The 18926-nt window shown below is 36.9% G+C and overlaps 3 protein-coding genes and 1 non-coding gene across 6 annotated transcripts in view; 1 reads left to right on the plus strand and 3 right to left on the minus strand.

Annotated features, from left to right (window-relative positions):
* The window catches only part of LOC109407819 (ribonuclease P protein subunit p25-like protein), a 606744-nt gene that overhangs the window by 466127 nt on the left and 121691 nt on the right, over positions 1-18926 (minus strand). The gene's annotated exons all lie outside the window — the stretch shown is intronic.
* Positions 1-18926, minus strand: part of LOC134288726 (ribonuclease P protein subunit p25-like protein) — a 47912-nt gene that overhangs the window by 18842 nt on the left and 10144 nt on the right. The window lies entirely within an intron of this gene.
* LOC134288728 (aromatic-L-amino-acid decarboxylase) overlaps positions 5164-18926 on the plus strand; it is a 30903-nt gene continuing 17140 nt past the window's right edge. Inside the window, exons 1-2 of the mRNA XM_062854481.1 lie at positions 5164-5405; positions 10497-10947. Of these exons, the coding sequence (XP_062710465.1) occupies positions 10581-10947 (367 nt within the window). The 5' untranslated portion in view covers positions 5164-5405; positions 10497-10580. The remainder of the gene's footprint in view (positions 5406-10496; positions 10948-18926) is intronic.
* On the minus strand, positions 17393-17486 carry Trnay-gua (transfer RNA tyrosine (anticodon GUA)). Its single transcript has 2 exons — positions 17450-17486; positions 17393-17428 (listed from the first exon to the last, which is right to left on the minus strand). It is a non-coding gene; the product is annotated as a tRNA-Tyr (tRNA).

Raw genomic sequence — 18926 nt, forward strand, 5'->3', positions numbered from 1 at the left:
TTTTCATGAATTTGATGTTGAACTGAAAAAATGAAATGAATGAAAGAAGCAAATACGAAAGACGAAGAGGACTTCAGGTATCTGAAATAATCGTGAAAACCAGATTCTAAGGGTTCATTCAAATATTACGCTTCATACAAAATTTCAAAATCTTCCATACAAAAGTTGTTACGTGGGGGAGGGGGGGGGTCTAAAATAGTCATATTTTGCTTTACGTAATATTTGCATGAACCCTAATGTCTCCTCAATATCCCAGAACCCCACCGATTCTAGTTTGAAATCCAGGGAAGTGTCCTACTTCGTTCGCGAGGCTCCCGGCACTTGCAATTTTTCGTCAGTTGCTCTTCCCCCCGAGAGCGGCTGACACCTGACCCTCTTCTGAGCATATGCTCTAACGGACCCGGAAACTTGGATATCGGCCAACGGCAACTCATAATGGACCCCCAATCGGACTGGAAATGGAACAAAAACCACACAGCAACATCGTGCTCATCATTCTACCATGGACAGGGTAGAAAAGTTACAGCAGTGCAAAGGCTATCAGTTCGAATAAGAATTAGTGGAATTAGAATAGAATACATTTAGGCGCTGTACAAAGTGTAACTGCAGCCGCCAATTGGAATCGCTCACGCAGTGCCCTAGTGGACAAAAGAGCTGTAAATTAGGTTAAGTGGTTGAAGAATAAAAAAAAACAAAAAAAAGGTTCTTGAAAAACTTTTTAATAACTTGTTTTGTTAATTTCAATTACAAATTAAAAACTGTGAATTCGGAAAATACTTCAATAACAATTTTTTATATTAATATGTTATTGATAATAATCGGACAGCAAAATTTGTTATGATATCAAACTCGTAACTAAGTAAAGGCTGGACTCGAAAAAAATGAGACACTCAAAATAATGTAAAACTTTTGATTGCGTTCACAAAAATAGCTGATTTTTTAACCAGAAATAGCATGTTATGTGTAGTTAATGCCCTAAAAATTTCATCAAAATTGGTTCAGTATTGGCGCAAATATTGTCGATACAATAAAATGTGATTTTGGAAATTTTGGGCTTCCATTTTAAAAATAGTTTAGGCTATAACATGGTTGTTAGCTCATCAAAACGTCTGAAAATTTGACTGTAAGTTCTTCAAGTAAGTCATAATAAGTGGTGAAAATTTCATTATAATCGGTTCAGTATTTTTTTTTAACAATTCAAACAAAATAACAATACATCTACATGCATACTTTTTGTACAGAAAAATTATCATTGAAATCGGTTCAGTATTTTTGGCTCTACAGTTTTAGGTAAAAATGTGATATTTTTTAAACTGTTTGTTTGGCCCAAGATTCTCAAATGGTAAGTCTCTTGTTTCGACGATATCTCCGCCAACACTTAACCGATTTTGATAATTTTTTATGGTATTAGCTACACATAATGTATTATTCCTGGTCAAATAATCAGCTATTTTTGTGCACGCAATCAAAAGTTATGCATTATTCTTTGTGTCTCATTTTTTTCGAGTCCAGTCTTTAAGGCAAAACTTTAAGCATTTCCTCATTTTTTTGGTTTTCGATTTTTTATTAAATAACGAAGCAATATTTTCAAAAACGGTTTCCGTACACATTTAGAGTACGGATCAATGAATCTTCTGAATTTTTTTCGTTTTGAAAAAGTTTTCCATTTTTTCAGAAACCATTTTTTTGTGAAATTTAGTTCAAAAATGGTTTCTGCAAAAATGAAAAACATTTTCCACCACGAAAAAAAAAATAAATTATTCACTTTGTCTCACAAACTCGTCAATAACATGAATTTCATCACTCTGACGTAAGAAATATATTCAAATGGTCTGAAACTACTACATTCATTATAAGAGATTTGAAGTTAGTTCACTACTACGCATGGTAATTGAACTTTAGTAATTTATATATTTTCAAATAATACGCGCGTCGACTTCCAACCGTAATTTATAAAATTTTCTACTTTAATTGTTTTGAAATCAACACGTAAGTATGCTTGAAAAAGTTTGGTCGGCGATAGCTATTTGTGATTTTCATTTTGTTTTTTTTTTCAGCACTGAAACTGAACATTTTTAGATTGCTTAACAGTTTTGCAGAACATTTTTGGGATATTGGAAATATTTCACAGATTATTACAATTTTCTGGAAACTTCGTTTTAATTGCTCCGATTTTTCCCTGGATTCAAGAAATAAATCAAAAAATCCTCCTGGATTCTACCTAGGATTCTACGAGGATTCATCCAAAAATTTTGTTAGAATCTCTTCTGAACTTCCTCTGATTTTTTCTTTCCTATAGGACTTTCACCAGAAATTTCTGCAATATTTTTACTAAATTTCCTCCATCGATTTATCTAAGGATCCTGTCAGGTTTTTTTTTTCTATGTCTATGACAGATTTCATAAACTTTTCCATAATTAGCTCCGAAAACTTTTCCAGAAATTTCTCCGAGAGTTCTTCCACGGAATTTTTCACGAATTTTCAGACTCCTCTAGATATTCAATTCCCCTTGAATTCTGCATCCTTCAAGGATTTCTTAAGAATTTCCTGTGATCATTTGTACCGAAGTTCATCTTAAGGTTTCTCTGAAAATATCTTTGAGGATTTCATCAGGAGTTTTTCCGAAGGATTCTACAAGAATTTTTCAAAATATTTTTCCAAGAATTATTTCTGGAATTTATAAGAAGATTGCACCAGGAGTTCCTTGGTAACCAATAGGCATTAAAAAAGCTATATTTCAGCATTATACCTACATTCCACTTGCTTTAGTGCTCTATCATAGCAGCTCAACTGCGAAACTATCCTTAATTACCAACTGAACTGCTACTGAAAATGTGACAGCTGTTGCGTAACCTTTCAAAAGTACGACTGAGACAAAAAAAGGCAGCAAGAGAAGCATTCTACACATATTTTCATTTCCATTCTCGATAGTCTGAGCATTCAATCAGCCGTATATTGACCAAAACCTGCATTTAAGCAGCACTAAAGGCGCATACCTGGAAATCAATAAGGGCAGTGCAGCCTACCGGGCCCTTATTTAATGAATCCAGTCCACTAATCAGACCTATCGCGAAAACGCACTCTATCAGATTTCAACTTTCGCCATTAATTTTGGCTTATATCTGAGCGAAAATCCATGCACGTGCACTAAATTGAAAAATTCTTCCCACCATCAAACAGCAGCACGGCACCAGTTTAGGTTTTTTTTTTCTGCGACTACAACCATCATCCAAACAATCATATGTGCCAGAGGATTCTCGAACGATCAATTTTATTTTTGACTCCCAACATCACCGTCCATATCCTTTTACGAATCGTTTTTCATATGGCGTTAAATAGTGTGCCGGTAGCAGAGCAGCCAGCGCTGCTGCTCCATCAAACGTTCAGGAATGTGGCTGCAATGGTCGTCCTTCCACCACATTTGCCCCATTCTAAAGGCTAGTTTCCACTTCGTACGTACTGTGCAAAAAGATAGGACAAGTAATGGTCAAGTGATGATTCCGCTTCAAAATTACTTGAGCGGTTCGCAGATGGCAAGTAAGGATAAAAGTGTAACATTCATAACGCCTCCCGTGTGAATCAAATGGAGCTGTCATTTTTCCTTGCGGAAAAATTGTCCGCGCTATTATTCCGTAAGGAAAAGTAAACGGTTTCTCCCCACACTGGATCAGTTGTCAAAATTACTTGCGGAAAAAGAGGGAATTTTACTTGAGCGCTCTACTTGGCAACACGAAACTTAGCTTAACGGGATCATTTCATTCGTGACTTTCCCGATCATAGGGGCATAGCGAAATGTAACATTATTTAATCAAAAATTGGTAACACTTTAAATACTTTTCCTCATTTTAGTTTTGATTGAAAAAAAATGATTTGAAGCAAGGTTGCGACCATTCATTTGCAAAGATTTACATTCATTTGCTATTATTTCAGTTCAGAAGCATGCTATCGAAAAACAATGTGTGGATGAATTTAACCTTGTAATTTTATCTGAAAGTTTGCCGAATAACGTTGGGGTCGCAAACGTATAGCAAAGTCGTGAGCGAGCTGTGAAGGCAACTCTCCACGCGGTGAATGTAAATTACATTCACGCTGTGGAAAGTTGCCTTCATAGCTCGCTCACGGCTTTGGTATGCGTGGGCGACCCCAATGTCATTCGGCAAACTTTCAGATAAAATTACAAGGTTAAATTCATCCATACATTGTTTTTCGATAGCATGCTTCTGAACTGAGATAATAGCAAATGAATGTAAATCTTTGCAAATGAATGGTCGCAACCTTGATTTGAAGTAGTGTTAAAACTTCACATGATTGATTGTTTTATTAAATATCGTTCAATTGGCCAAAATTGAAAAAAAAACCTTCAAAAACTGTTATAAACACTGATTTTTTTTCCTCGAGTTGAAAATCTCTCTAATAAAGACTACTAACATTTTTTTTGTTATTTGGTAACTATGATATAAAAAGGTTCTACAAATTATAGCTCTGTTCAAATTTTGTTATCTTCTTCTGATCGGGCTCCTTACAGGATCTAAGTTTGAGAAGCAAGATGATGCCCGCAACGAGATGACGACAGTTCACCAAAGCTAGGACTAAACGAGTAAATTGGTATGCTATATCAGCAGCCTCCGTGAACGACGGCAAACGGAAAGCAGAACGCCTGCCTGTTGCTCCAAAGGAAGTCCTTCTCGAACAACTCCCGCCGAATGAGAAGGATAATAGTCAGCCGGTCGCACGGACGGTTACCCGAGCAGGAGAAAATAGCTGAAGAATAACTAACTCAGGTATGGAAAACTGAATACCTACAACCTGAATAAGGTATTAAGTAGCCCTGCATAAGAGGTAAAATACCTAAAATAATAACTGGTGTCTATTCTGTGCATAACGCGTGAATAATGACATCAGGTATGGCAATACCTAAATAATAATCGGCGATTTTTCCATACAAATAGCGATTTTTCCATAATTCAATAATACCTCAAGCAGTCCTCAACACCAAATCAATAACTCGTTGAGGTATTTCATCAATACCTACAAAATACCAGAATAAGTTATTTTCAATACCTGGGTAACCGACCAATACCTCGTCTTGGTATGATACTTGACTTTGGTATGCTCCAGTTATGTGGCAGTTATTCATTCCTGCTCGGGTACACGGGTACGGTGGCATATAGGTCCACAGCACCGCACAGTGGGTTCAGTAGTTCTCGGGAAGTCGGACGCATCGGTCGCAAAATTGGAAAGCCTCGGAGGCTTCTTCGGACTAACTCAGTTAAACGGTGGTGGTTATTCTGTTGGAATTTAGTGATTTTTCATAAAATTCTAAGCAGTGATACTCATTCCGTGAAGAATTCAGTGTAAATTGGATAGATCTGGCATAAGGATACCTGTGACTGCGTGATTGCTAGGTGGAGCAAATGTTCTTTACAACGGTGGAAAAATCTGTGAATTCAACATCAGTGCAGAATGCTTAACAAATGAAACATTAAATTGAAGTCAAGTTTTGGAGATGACTGATACAATGTACACAAGTGCAGTGCAATAAATAGCCGATCATTAATAATCCTTATTCACAGTTTCCTGAATATCCTAGCTTTTTTGTTGCTAAACGAAATTTAAAATTTAAAAAAATATTTGAAAAACATGAAAAATTTCATAAATGAAGAAATTGGTCCTAGAATTTATTACTCCTGCATTTTTAACATTATTATGCATTGACTCGGAGTTATGTACTTATTTTAATGTTCTAGAAACTTCAGGCTTTATAAATACATCAAAACCCTTTTTTTTTAATTTTGATCTAAATATCCTTTTTCATCATCTAACATTGATTCAAACATGTTTTGAAAAGTTTTGCTTATTCACAATTTTGTGAATTTCGGTTTTTGATTTTTCTATTTTTTTGTTTTTAAACCTCTCTACACTTTTACAAAAAAAAAAGATTATTGTTGAAGTATTTTAACTTATATTTTTTTTTATGAAAAGTTTTATTTTTCGTGTAATTTTAAGGAAAATATTTTTAAAACGTATTCAACTCGACTAAACTCTTAAACCATAATTTCAGAAAATTTTAATTTTGATTTTTTTTTCCAAAAGAAACGATGACATTTGAAAGGGAATCAAACATTAAATTTTTCAGACACAAAAAAAAACTATTTTGCAGAACAGTCCTAAATATCGCCAGGGAAAAATAAAAAAATGCTCAAAATATACCATGCTTTAAGGAGACGTTGGATATTAGAGGCTTAAACATTTTTAAATTAAAACGATTTTTTTGAAAATTTAACCCTCTAATACCAAACCCCGCCCTAAGACAAGGGTTTGAGAATTGTTGTAGTTTTTCTTTCCTGAGCAATCAAAACTTTTATATTTTTCTTTGACGTTTAGGACTGTTCTGCATATCCCATATTGTTTTTTGTGTCTTATGATTTTCTTTTTTTTTTTAAATCGATGAAAAAATTATATTTTAATCATCTTTCAGAAGTCATTGTTTCTTTTGTATTGAATCGCAACAGTTTATTTTAATTTTTCCTCAATCATGCTATCATAGTAAAAGAGATTAGTAAATTAGTGACAGTAAAATTTTCCGTGAAAAAAATTGAAATAAAAACATTTTAACAATAATCATAAAATCTCAAAATATTTTTGTCTTAAAAATTCGGCATCCCAAATAGGATTCCAGGAAAAATATGAAAGTATAAAAATTAGAAAAAAATCAAAAGCCAAAACTCATAAAATCGCGTATATAAACAATCGTTATCCAAAACATCTTTAAATCGATTTCAGGTGATGATAAATTATATTTAGATCAAAATCAAAAATGTGGATATGAGAGGGATGTTATCCATGAAATTATTCATACAGAAACTTATACATTTTGAGTATTGTTTTGAGATACTGATAATACGATGAATAGCTCTGCAAACAAAGCATTTGATATGACTAACTAAATTGTGTAGACCTCGACGAGTGGAAATGAAGCATTCCTAAAATTTTAAAATTTTATACAGGGGGTGGCCAAAATGTTTGGGACAGGCAACTTTTTTTTTCTCTCACAAAAAAAAATCAACATGCTGTAACTTTCCAGAAAGTGCATCATAAATTCTCAAATTTTGACTGTTCATCAACCTATTATATGTGCATCATTGGTACAAATTTGGGGTCGATTGGTTAATTTTTGAGCTGTCATACCTCGGAGACCAGTGAACCGAATTTAATGAAATTTTGAACGTTTATCAACATATATTAATGCTTGAAAATTCTTTTAAAATAGGTACTTTTCGAACGTTGAAAAAAGTTATGATGAATTGACACTTTTAGGATCTTTCTCGAAAAAAAATGTATTTTTTCACATCTATGTCACTGAATTTCATTTTTAATATTCAAAGATTTCCTACTTCTGTTCTTAAGATGTCTGTAATATATTAGAGCCCATTTAGATCAAAGGAAGAACACATTTAGTATTTTCGTGCGGTATTGTAAATTAGACCCATTTTCCTCTATATGGGTGAAAATGTAAAATCATCATAACTTTTTCCAACGATTAAAAAGTACCTATGTTTTGAGTAATTTTCAAGCAGTAATATATTGTTAATAATCGCTCAAAATTTCATTCAATTCGGTTCACTGGTCTCCGAGATATAACAGCTCAAAAATTAGTTGTCTAAAAATAGTGTTTTACGAGAACGGTTCTAGCTTCACGAAAGATTAACCAATCGAGCTCAAATTTGTACCAATGATACACATATAATAGCTAGACAAACAGTCAAAATTTGAGGATTTTTGATGTAATGGGAGCCAAATTTCTAGTGCTTCAAAGATATCTGAGGTCACTTGTAATAGCATATGATTATGGCCTTCATATCTACAATCCGAAGCAAATCATCGGCTCAAGCTCGTGCACAAAAAAGACGGCAAGGGATCGGTTTTTCGTAGTTTTTGTAAAAACGGAGTGGCTAAGAAAGTAGAAGTTATTAGCTTTCAATTCGTGCGTTGGGAAAGTTAGTACGATTGATAGTTTAGTAGATACAGGACTTCAAAAATAAGCAAAATTAAAAAACTTAAAATGTGATTAACTGACTTAGCAGTGATTTCCGACCCTATGTTCCATGGGAACTTTTTCATCTCTCATCAAGACCTATCGGCCTTGAAAATCCAAAATCAGGAACCAAACACCCTGTATATGAGCTTGGTTGGTCGAGTTTGTATACTTCAAGATCACTTTTGATTCTGAAAATACACGAATTTCTATTAAAAAAAGGCTAAACATTGGGGAATTGGGGTAAAATTAGCATGTTAACGATATATATCGGCATCAACATTTCAAAAGGGCGTAACTGCTTTTACAACCAATTACTTCTCACAGAGCTGTGCATCGTATATCATTCATCTTACGCAATTCACATCCATTAAACGAAAGAGGAGGATGTTATCTTTCTATTTGTGCTAGTGGATTGCTCGGGAGGGATGAGATACGGTCCACAGCTTTATGAGAAGGCATTGGTTGCAAAAGCAGTTACGCCCTTTTGAAATGTTGGTGCCGATATGAGCTTCATTGGTTGAGTTTTTATACTTCAAGATCACTTCCGCTTCTGAAAATATATGAAAGGCTAAAAAATTGGGGAATTGGGGTAAAATGAGCATGGTAACGGTTCATGCGGGCTATGAAACCGATTTTATTCGATTCCCCGCACATTTTTACATTAGAAAAGTATAACTTCGAAAACCGCATTCATGGTTTTCAAAAATTACAGAATTCTTTGTCGGTTTTGTACCTCATTTTCCCACTGTGGAATGGTTTGGATGATCTAGAAAAGCTTTAAGTTATATGATATATAGTCGAACTTATCATCTATGTCTACTGAAACACACTACACCAAGTTTCGAACGTGCAGGATGCTTTGTTACGAGTGTAGATCTGAAGGCCTTAACCACATAATACTGAAAGGTGACCTCTGATGCTCTGATGATCTCTGATGCTCTGGAAACTTCTCTTCTATGGCTTGCACTATGTGTATGAATCAAATGGGCAAACTCTGATGTTTGTGCACTTCTGTTGATATACCATTTCAAATTCAAACCATATTTCTCAACTTCAGAATAGTTTGGATGATCCAGGATGCCTCTATGATGTGTATACAAGTATCATATGATTCAACTGATCTTCTATGAGTACCAAAACGCACTATGCCAAGTTTGAAATGAGCATCGGGTTTACGGGTGTAGATATAAAGGCCTTAACTCCAGAATGATTTCGATGGCCTAAGGTATTGATGTGCAGTTAGTCTCTCATACTCTGATTCACATGTATGGATCTAATGAGATCAGTTCTGACATTCATACATTAGTTTGATATACTAATACAGTTAAAGGCCTTACAATCAGAACTCCAAATCTATTTTAAGTTGCCTAGAACATCACCAGGTCATGACTACCATCATTTCATGTTTCAAAATGTATATTTCTATGTTTTTCATCAAGTTCAGTGATTTTAAAAGTAAACACTACTATTTGTATCCAAAGTTGACTATCGAATAAGGATGCCTTTAACTAGAATATTTCTAACTTCATGTAGAATAGCTCGATCTTTCCCAAATTTAGACCATTGATAGACAACTAGTACAGTATGCGGCAGGGAAAAATGCGAAAGTGTTTTTCAACTTCAAACCTCATTTTCGTCCATTTGACATTAACCAATCTATGTTTCAACGTTCCATAATCTATAATAGGCTAGTTTTCTGAAAAGTTAATTAAAAATTTTCCCATTTTGGTCACTAACCATTACAGGGCGGCGCCTAAAGCTGAAGACAATCAGAATTTTCAAACCACGGAAAAGTACACAGGTCGTTAAATTTCGTATCTGATAAAACAAAATTTTTAATTTCAAATATATGTACTTATTTCATCTAGTATGTGAAACTACATGGCTCTGGATCAGTGTGGTCCGGTTGTTCATCAAATTTAAGCTAATTTTGTTACTGTTATTGAAAAAATGTGCTGATCCGGTGTTACACAAATCTGCGTGATAATTCTTTTGTCTTTTCGCTTACTGCGTGAAAGTTACTCGTTGCTCTGTGTACATCGAGTTCTGCGTGCATGGACATTGTCCATCAACATAAACCTTCATGAAACTGCTAAACAAAAAAAATCAAATTACGTCTTACATTTTTTAAGCGTTAAATCATCGTTTTTCGCGAAAAATCGACAATTTTCCACGTGCATCCCACGCAAGTTTGACCAGCTTCAAAGAGGTCCATTCCCACCAAGCAATGGGACTTTTTGTGTAATTCGAATCCCAATAAATACTCGCCTAACGATTGACGGAAAAGTCATTAAAAGCATCCTCCTGGCCCAGCTGCCTATATTTAAAACGAGTGTAAATAAAGCATTCTGACCTGACTGATTCATAGATCTATTTCCACTTTCGCGCACGCATAATGAAAGGAAAGGTCGGGCGATGCTTGGTTATTTACAAATACCATTCCTTCTATTCTATCCAGCTGGTGTCCAAATAGAGTCAGGAATCAATTTGAGCGGAAAAGAATCGGAAATCGACGATACCGAACCGACAACTAATACCAAATATGGACAGCCGGGAGTTTCGCCGCCGCGGTACCGAAATGGTCGAGTACATCTGCAACTATCTGGAAACGTTGGAGCAGCGCCGGGTGACGCCCAGCGTGGAGCCCGGCTATCTGCGGCATCTGTTGCCCGGCGAAGCACCGGAAGATCCGGAACCCTGGGAGAAGATCATGGAGGACGTCGAGAGTAAAATCATGCCCGGGGTGACACACTGGCAGCATCCGCGATTCCACGCGTACTTCCCGTCGGGCAATTCGTTTCCGTCGATTCTGGGCGACATGCTAAGCGACGGGATTGGGTGCATTGGGTTCTCGTGGGCTGCCAGTCCGGCGTGCACCGAGCTGGAGACGATCGTGCTGGATTGGTTGGGTGAGTATTTCTATAGAAAATTATTTCTATTTTTGTATGATAGATGATAATTGGGTCGTATGAATAAAAAGTAGCGAACTTTGCTACTTGTAGTATCTACTCAGAACTGAAGTGAATTCCACGGAGTTTCGTTGGTATGAATGAAACATTTTTCGAACTCGAACATTTTTCTCCTTCCGAACATGATCGTTTACCGAAATCAATCGGACATTTCCGGCAAGCCCACGATACCGATAAGATGAGCTCTTCCCGGCTGTTCGGGCTCGTTTGGAAGTTGACCATCAATGTTAACTTCTTTTCCCGATCAGCCTAGATAGCTGTGTAGTGTCGGTAGCGGTTGTCTCAATTGGCTAAGAATAACACTACGGACCGTCTGATCCAAGGTAAGAGTCCACCATGGTGTTATGCGGCTTTATGCTTACCGTGCCAAGGAATGAATGGTTAGGGGGTGGTCTAATAAAAACCTAACCACAAACGGAGCCTGTGGAGAATTAGGGCGTCCTCCACAGTATTACGCCCTTACTGCGCTAACCGGGAGCAATGGTGCAGTGGACCTTGTGTTTCTCCGAGATAATCAGTTATCCTTCTTAAGTCTCAAATTTGAGGCTAAATAAGGGCGGGATTATTCAAATGTTGTAAATTAGCTTACATTACCACCTATATGGGTTCACTTAATGCGTTTTCGCCATTGACGTTTTTCAATTGACACCGATTTGGTTTGTCGTTGATGTTTCCTTTTTGTGCTGTGATTGTGAAGAGTGTAATCCTGTCTAGTTTGGGTAGTGGTTACGGCTAGGAAACCTACTTTTGTATAGGTTACCTTGAGAACCCAATTTTGTTTCTTTCATTATATATATGAAGTGTCGTGCCTCGAGCATGCTATATTTTAGAATAACGTTAACAGTATGTTCCAACCTTCCTTTATGGATGCCTTCAAGCATGCTCTTGTTTTCAGCATTTTTTCGCTGATATTTGGCAGTATTGCTACGATGATGATATCATTTGAAGTAGCTCAAACATTGATTTGAGATGCTTCAGTTTGATGGAATACTTAGGTAGTACAGTTCATGGATAACTTAACATAGAATTTCACCTATGCCAACTCTGCATGAGCAGAATGTGTCATGAATTGACTGCTTGGCATATGTCAGATGAGGAGTCTCCATTTGACCTTTTTGTACTTTTGAGTTTTCATTCGCAAACTTTGCGTAGTCAGGCGTCCTGCTCAACAAACTAGGGAACCTGTACTGTCTGTGTGGACTGCAAGAGGTATTCCTGAATGGAATTCTGATCTGTTCAAGTTCAAAACATCTTCGGATAAACCAGTCTTTTGTATAGTTACGAATCTCTAGTTTCTGCTCCGAGCATTGTAGCTATAGAATCGATTTAGAGGGCACTAAAAAGCTCTGCTTACTTCAAATCAGCAGAAGAATATGGGATTTTGTCCTATTTTTCTCCAGAAGGATTTGAGTATTTCAAACATGTTTTGAACTCTTGGAGTTTTCATGTAGTATTTTCATTACGTGAAATTACTCCATGGTTATATCCCGAAAGGGTGCGTGCGCTGTATGAAGAAGGAATGAGTTCCAGATTTATCTAGTTACCTCGTTCTTTCTGAAATGCTTGAAACGCATTGTCGATTATCACACTTTGATGTTCGTCTGGTTAACATGCCTATTCATGTGAACTCACATACCTCCCAACTTGGTGACTCTTTTACACAAAGTTGTATACATTTTCAAGAAAGCACTCGCTCAAACGTAGTTTTTGCTTGGGTGATTTCTTGAATATTGAGGATGCTTTCGATGACGTGCCTTTGAATGTCATATTGAAGGTCGTCTGCCGTCTCAAGGTACCTCCAATGATCTGTAGGCTCTCTTTACGCTTATGCGTTTTACAGTGTCCTTTTCAGGGCACTGATTAAACCCGTTGTGGCATGGGCTATGAGCTCTCGTCGCGCTTATGCGTTCATTCCCTCTTCTAGGGCACCCCTTTCTAATTCATCACCTTTCCCTTTCCTAATTCCAAGCCCTTGTCCCATTCTCCCTCAGGTAGATGATGAAATAGGCTTATATGTATGGCGATGGCACAAATGTCCCAAATGGAGGATAACGTGCCTCTGGAGCCAACCTTCTGATACCTGATACGAGGTGTTCATAATTTTCTCCAGTGTTCTTCCCTGAATCACTTAGATTTTTTTACTGGAGTTGTTCCTGGGATACAAAATTTACAAAAGTCTCACCAAAGATTTTTGTTAGGAATTTTTCAAGATTTTTATGCATGAGTTCATCCCGAAATTTATTCCAGAGGTTTTCGCGGTATAACGCCCAGGATTTTTCCCGCAGTTTATCTTATAATTTCTCTAAAAAAATATCGTGAGCTTTCTTCTAGAATACCTCCTGAGAAATTTCTCTAATTTCCTCGAGGAATTTCCCTTGAAGTTTTCCCAAGATTTCCTTCGAAGTTTCTCCCGAAATTTGTCTTGGAAGATTCCTTCTAGTGATGCTCCCGGGAGTCTCTCAGTGTTTTAGTACTTATCCTGGACTTTCTCACAAGATTTAAAAATTCATTCAGAGTTCCTTTTGGGATTTCTACAGGAGTTATTGTTAAAATTTTACATAAAGTTCTCTCCTTGATTTCAAGTATTTGCAGGATTTTCCTCGTAGTTGTTTGCGGGAATAAGAGATCTAAGTGATTTTTTTTTCATGATTACTTCAGATTCTTCCCAGAATTCTTCGGGATCCTTTTGAGTGTCCTTTCTGGGATTCAGATAAATACTTCGTGAGTTCTTGCCCGAAGTTACCACGAGCTTTTTAGGGACATTCAGACGTTCTAGGATTTCAGGGGCTTGATTCATTGAGTTTATAGAGTTTAAAGGAAAGGAACCACTGGTGGGTCGCGACCCACAGTTTGAGAAAGACGGCTTTGAACCATCCTAAATCCTCCTGCGATGCTATGAAACTACCCTGAACACCCCTGAATTTACTCCTTATTCTTATTTATTTATTTATTATTATTACACCAACACCTGCACTCGCTGAAATCGCCTGGAGCTCCCTAGAAAGTCCCTGAAATGCCATTGAGCCTCTTGACACGCTCCTGTCACCCTCTGAGACTCCCTGAAATGCCCCTGAAATCCCCTGAACCTCGCTTGTATCCTGCTGGAAATCCCCTGAATCCTCATGAGATCCTTTTTCTAAAGACTTTCCTGAGATCTTATGAAACCCCCATGAGATGTCCCGGAGGCACTCAGAGACTCCCTGAAACCCCCATGAAATCACCCTGAAATCATGTTAAATAATCTCTAAATCTCTAAATAAATTTTTACCTCTTTAAGATCCTCAAATAGCTCATTTTCCCGTTCCTTCTTAGATATTTCTTGACCTCCTTATATTATTATTATTATTATTATTATTTGTATTTGCAAAATTTTCAGCCCCAGGCTGACCTATCTCAAACCGCCTTCGCCGTAGTAATCGTTATTATTACATTATCTTAGACGATGCCCACCAATGCATGAGTAAATTTATCCAGGAATTCCTTCAGAGATTTCTCAAGGCACTCTTTCGAGGATTTCTCCTAGAATTCTTTGCGGAATTTCGCGAGGATTTCTCCAGAAATTTTTCCCTGAAATTCTAAGAGTGATTTTTCCTGGATTTTGTTAGTACGATTTCTACAGGATTTCCCCAAGGACTCCTTCAGCGATTTCTCCAGGAATTCCTTCATAGATTTCTGCAGGAATTTCTTCAGGATCTCCTATTGGGATTCCTTTAGAAATTTCTTGGGAGATTTTTCAAGAAAGTCTTTCAGTAATTCCTCCTGGAATTCTTGGAGGAATTTCGCCTCGAGCTCCTCGAGGGTTTTTTTAAATTTCTTGAGAGACTCCTCCAGGATTTTTTTCAGGAGTTTCTAAAAATTTTCACCAGAAAGTCCTTCTCCAGTATTTTTTTTTTCAAAGATTCTTTCAGAAATTCTCCTGAGATTCCTACTGGATTTTCTTCAGGGATTCCTTCTGAAATTGCTGGAGAGATTTCCCCAAGAGTTTTTTTCAAAGATTCTTCAGGGATTTCTTCATTTATTATTCCAGAAAGATTTTCATGGATTTCTGCAGGAATTTTTCCAAGAAAATTTTCAATAATTTCTTCAAGAATCCCTCTTAAAAATCTGTCAGGGGTTTCTCTTGGTAATCGTTTTAGGATTCCTCTAGAATATAGTTTTTTTAGGATTATTCCATGAAAACCTTCAGGGATTTTTCCCGGTACTTTTTTGAGGAATTCCTCCTGGAATTGCTGGATATTTTTTTCCTGGTATTCCTCCAAGGCCTCCTTCTGCAACTCTTTCAGGGATTCCTCCGGAAACGCCTTCTGAGATTCCTATAGGAACTCTTTCAGGGATTGCCACAGGAATTTCTTTTTGAAATCCATCATCAATTTCCTCAGGATTTCATTCAGGTGTTCCTTCAGGGATTCCCTCAGAAATTCGTCCGGCGTTTTTCCTGGAGTTAATTTTAGGATTCCTTTATATGTTTTTTCATCTACAGAAATACTTTCGAAGAAATGGCTCTTGGAATTGCTTTAGAGATTTTTCCAGGAACACCTTCAAGGACTCCTACGGGAACTCCTTCAGAGATTCATTCAGAAATTCTTCCAGGAGTTCCTTCAGGGATTCCTCATGAAGTTCATCTAGCGATTCCACCTGAAATTTTCTTTTGTGTATTCTTTGGGAGTTCCATAAGGGATTCCTCCATGAGTTCCTTATGTGGTTTTTCCTGAAATTCCTGCAGTGATTCCTTCAGGGGCTTCATCATATCCAGGCAGTTCTCTTGAGTGGAAATATAATGAGAATTAAAAATGGTAAAAAAGGTAGAAACCGGGAATTCTTTGAGATAAATTTCCGGAGGAATGACGGGAGAAATCTGCCAATAAACTGCAGAATAAACCCGGAAAGTTCTTCGGAAGAAAACTTTGCAAGAAGTTCAACAGAAGTATCGCAAAAACTCCGGGACGATAGGAAAATCCGAGAAAAACCACAAAGAGAAATCCCCGAAGTAAGTTTGAGAGAATTTTGGTTGGGTCTCACGAAGAAATCCCGGGAAGCACGGATGGGAACACTCACTTGTTGGTTTCTCATCTCATTATCATCTCGTTCTATCAAGAAAAGGTGTATGGACGACTTTTGCTTTGTTTCTTGATAGCAGGCTTCTGTGCCGAGACAAGAGCAAGTGAGTGTAACACTTTGTAAGTGAGTGTTCCCATCTCTTCCGGGAAGTACTCTTGCAGAAATTCCACAAAAGACGCTTGCAGAAATTCTAGCATGAACTCTTGTACAAATCCCAGGAACAAATATCAGAAAACCCGGGAGAAACACGAAACACTTTGCGAAAGAACTCTGCGAGAAAAACCCTGGATGGAATCTTGGAAGAAACTCTCAGCAAAAATTAGGACTTCTGGACAAAGCGCGGCAAGAATTCACTAGGAACTACGTAATAGTACGAAGAAGAAATTGCGGCGAAAATTCAAGGAAAAATCTCGTAAATCCAAAGAAATCCTAATATTTCAAGCAAGAATCTTGCATACAATTTCAGGAGAAGTTTTCAGAGGAATTTTTCGGAAGATTTCTGAATAGATTTTCAAACATATCCCTAAACAAATCTCTGAAGAAAATCCTAATAATTGAAACAGTTCACAAAATTTCTCTAGAGTTTACTATTGTCAGTAATACGTTATCTCACGTTTTTACAAAAAAAAAAAAAAAAAAATGCAGATATTGCATCGTAATGTCCAAACTACCTTAGGATTTTCATCGGAATTACTACATCAACAGTGGCAATCTCTAGGGTTAGCTACCCAAAGCTTGCAGTGTATACCACTTTTATTCATACCGAATGTTTTGATTGTCGTATGTTCGAAAGTTTTTATTCATACGAATATGTTCCACAAGTAGTATTTACTTACTGCCAAACATGTAATAAAGAGCTTACTGTTACTCTAGTTTACTACTTTCAATTCATACGAGCCAAAAAATGATATAAATTCAATATTTTATTTTGCATTTACATTTGAATATTGTTGTAATAGTTATACCTACTACAAACGTATGCTAAAATTTGACTGGTATCAAACAAGTGTCATTTCTTATTCTTCTTATTCTTTTTGACGTAATGTCCTAACGTGGACAAAGTCTGCTTCTAAGCGTTGTGTTCTATGAACACTTCCATAATTATTAACTGAGAGATTCCTCTGCCAAAGACCATTTGCAGATTCTATATTGTGTGGCCGGTACGAAAATATCCAATTCTATGCCCAAGAAATTCTCCATTACGAAAAGTTTCTAGACTCTCCGGGAATCGAACCCGACACGCTCAGCATATTCTCACTAAATACCCACGTGTTAATCGCTTCGGCTGTATAGACCTTCTAGTGTCTATGTTTCTTAATAAAAAAACTCCTTCGAGCCGGATTTGAACCAGCGACCTATGGATTACTGAATCTCTTTCTGTGCTCTACAGTCCACCGCTCTACCAACTGAGCTATCGAAGGTCGATTTGTACCTGCTGTTATCATCGTTCATGCTCCGCCCCTCATCCTGAGCCTTACAAAGTGTCTTAGTAATAAGTCACGTATAATAATTACTCACAACTTGTCAGCTAATAAATAGAGTGAAGACACACGCCCGTTGCTAACGAAGGTCGTGTGTGTGTGTGGGATTGTTGAACGTCATTAGCAGCTAGTTAAAGACGACCCGTCTTGGACGTCATGTTCCTCTCGTCTCGCATCCAGTGTTGCCACATTTAAATCTGTATTTTGCCTTTCAAAAATCTTTATAATCTGTATCACCATTTTTTGTCAAAAATCTGTATGAAATCTGTAATATTTCGCGAAAAATCTGTTTGAAATTCTGTAAGTTTGTAAAAAATCTGTATAATCTGTATTATTTCCAAAAATCTGTAAATATTGGTATACAGAATTCTGTATGAAAAGCTGCAAGAAAATCTGCATGATTACAGAAAAATCTGTATATGTGGCATCCCTGCTCGCATCATCGTTGGTACTGACGACGGACAGATGTGGATGAGCAAATCATTCAGAACGTGTGAACAGTGTTCTCCTGTCTGCGTTCATATCCAACCAATTAAAAAGTAATAAATTATCCCCGAATCCGACGGCGAATAGTCTGCAACAACGCAATGGTGAGGGGTGGCGCTTTCGTTTTCTCCGCTCCGCACACACATCTGGCACTGTGGATGATGGGAGCGTGGCGAAGGCGCGATTTATAAGTCAATCATCGTGAATGTATACACATTTTTGAATGGAGAAGTATATTTTTAGACCATACGCGGCCAAAGACGTAGATGCTGAGCGAATGACCCGCTTTGATAATGATTTATTTTGAACTGAACGTCATTGTTTTTCTTCTCAACTTCATTCATGATGCGTATACTCTTTACATCGGTTTGAAACATCAGAAAAAAAATGTAGTATAAACTTACCCTGATGACGTACCACCGTAACGAGTTTTTTTTTTGTTTATTCATAAAATATCGGAAAATAGCATTCTATCGGTGAGAACGTCAGAAGCGGAAGGTAAATTCAAGATCATGTGAGAGAATACCATTGCGCACGTTTCTTGGATGGTTTGTTGAATGTTTGGATACACCTCACCATATTTGGATATCTTTGGTGGGTTGAGTTTTACATACATTTAATACTGTTGGCATAGGGTTTTTTGTTCTTCGATTGAGTGAAATGAGTTTTGAACCTTTTACGCTTTACTGACACTAAAGGAAGACTACAAGTGGTAGTCGAAATACACTATTCTGTCCAAGGATAAGAAGCAATAGAGAACGCTATAGTAAAAAAAAAAATTTCATTCAATCGATATACTACATTGAAAACTTACAGTTTTGCCAGTATTAACCTCCAGATGAACCACAAAATCACTCAAATCAATGGTTTATTGCAGCATTAACCTTGGTACCC

This window comes from Aedes albopictus, chromosome 2 (genome assembly GCF_035046485.1).
Source record: "Aedes albopictus strain Foshan chromosome 2, AalbF5, whole genome shotgun sequence".
Taxonomy (NCBI): domain Eukaryota; kingdom Metazoa; phylum Arthropoda; class Insecta; order Diptera; family Culicidae; genus Aedes; species Aedes albopictus.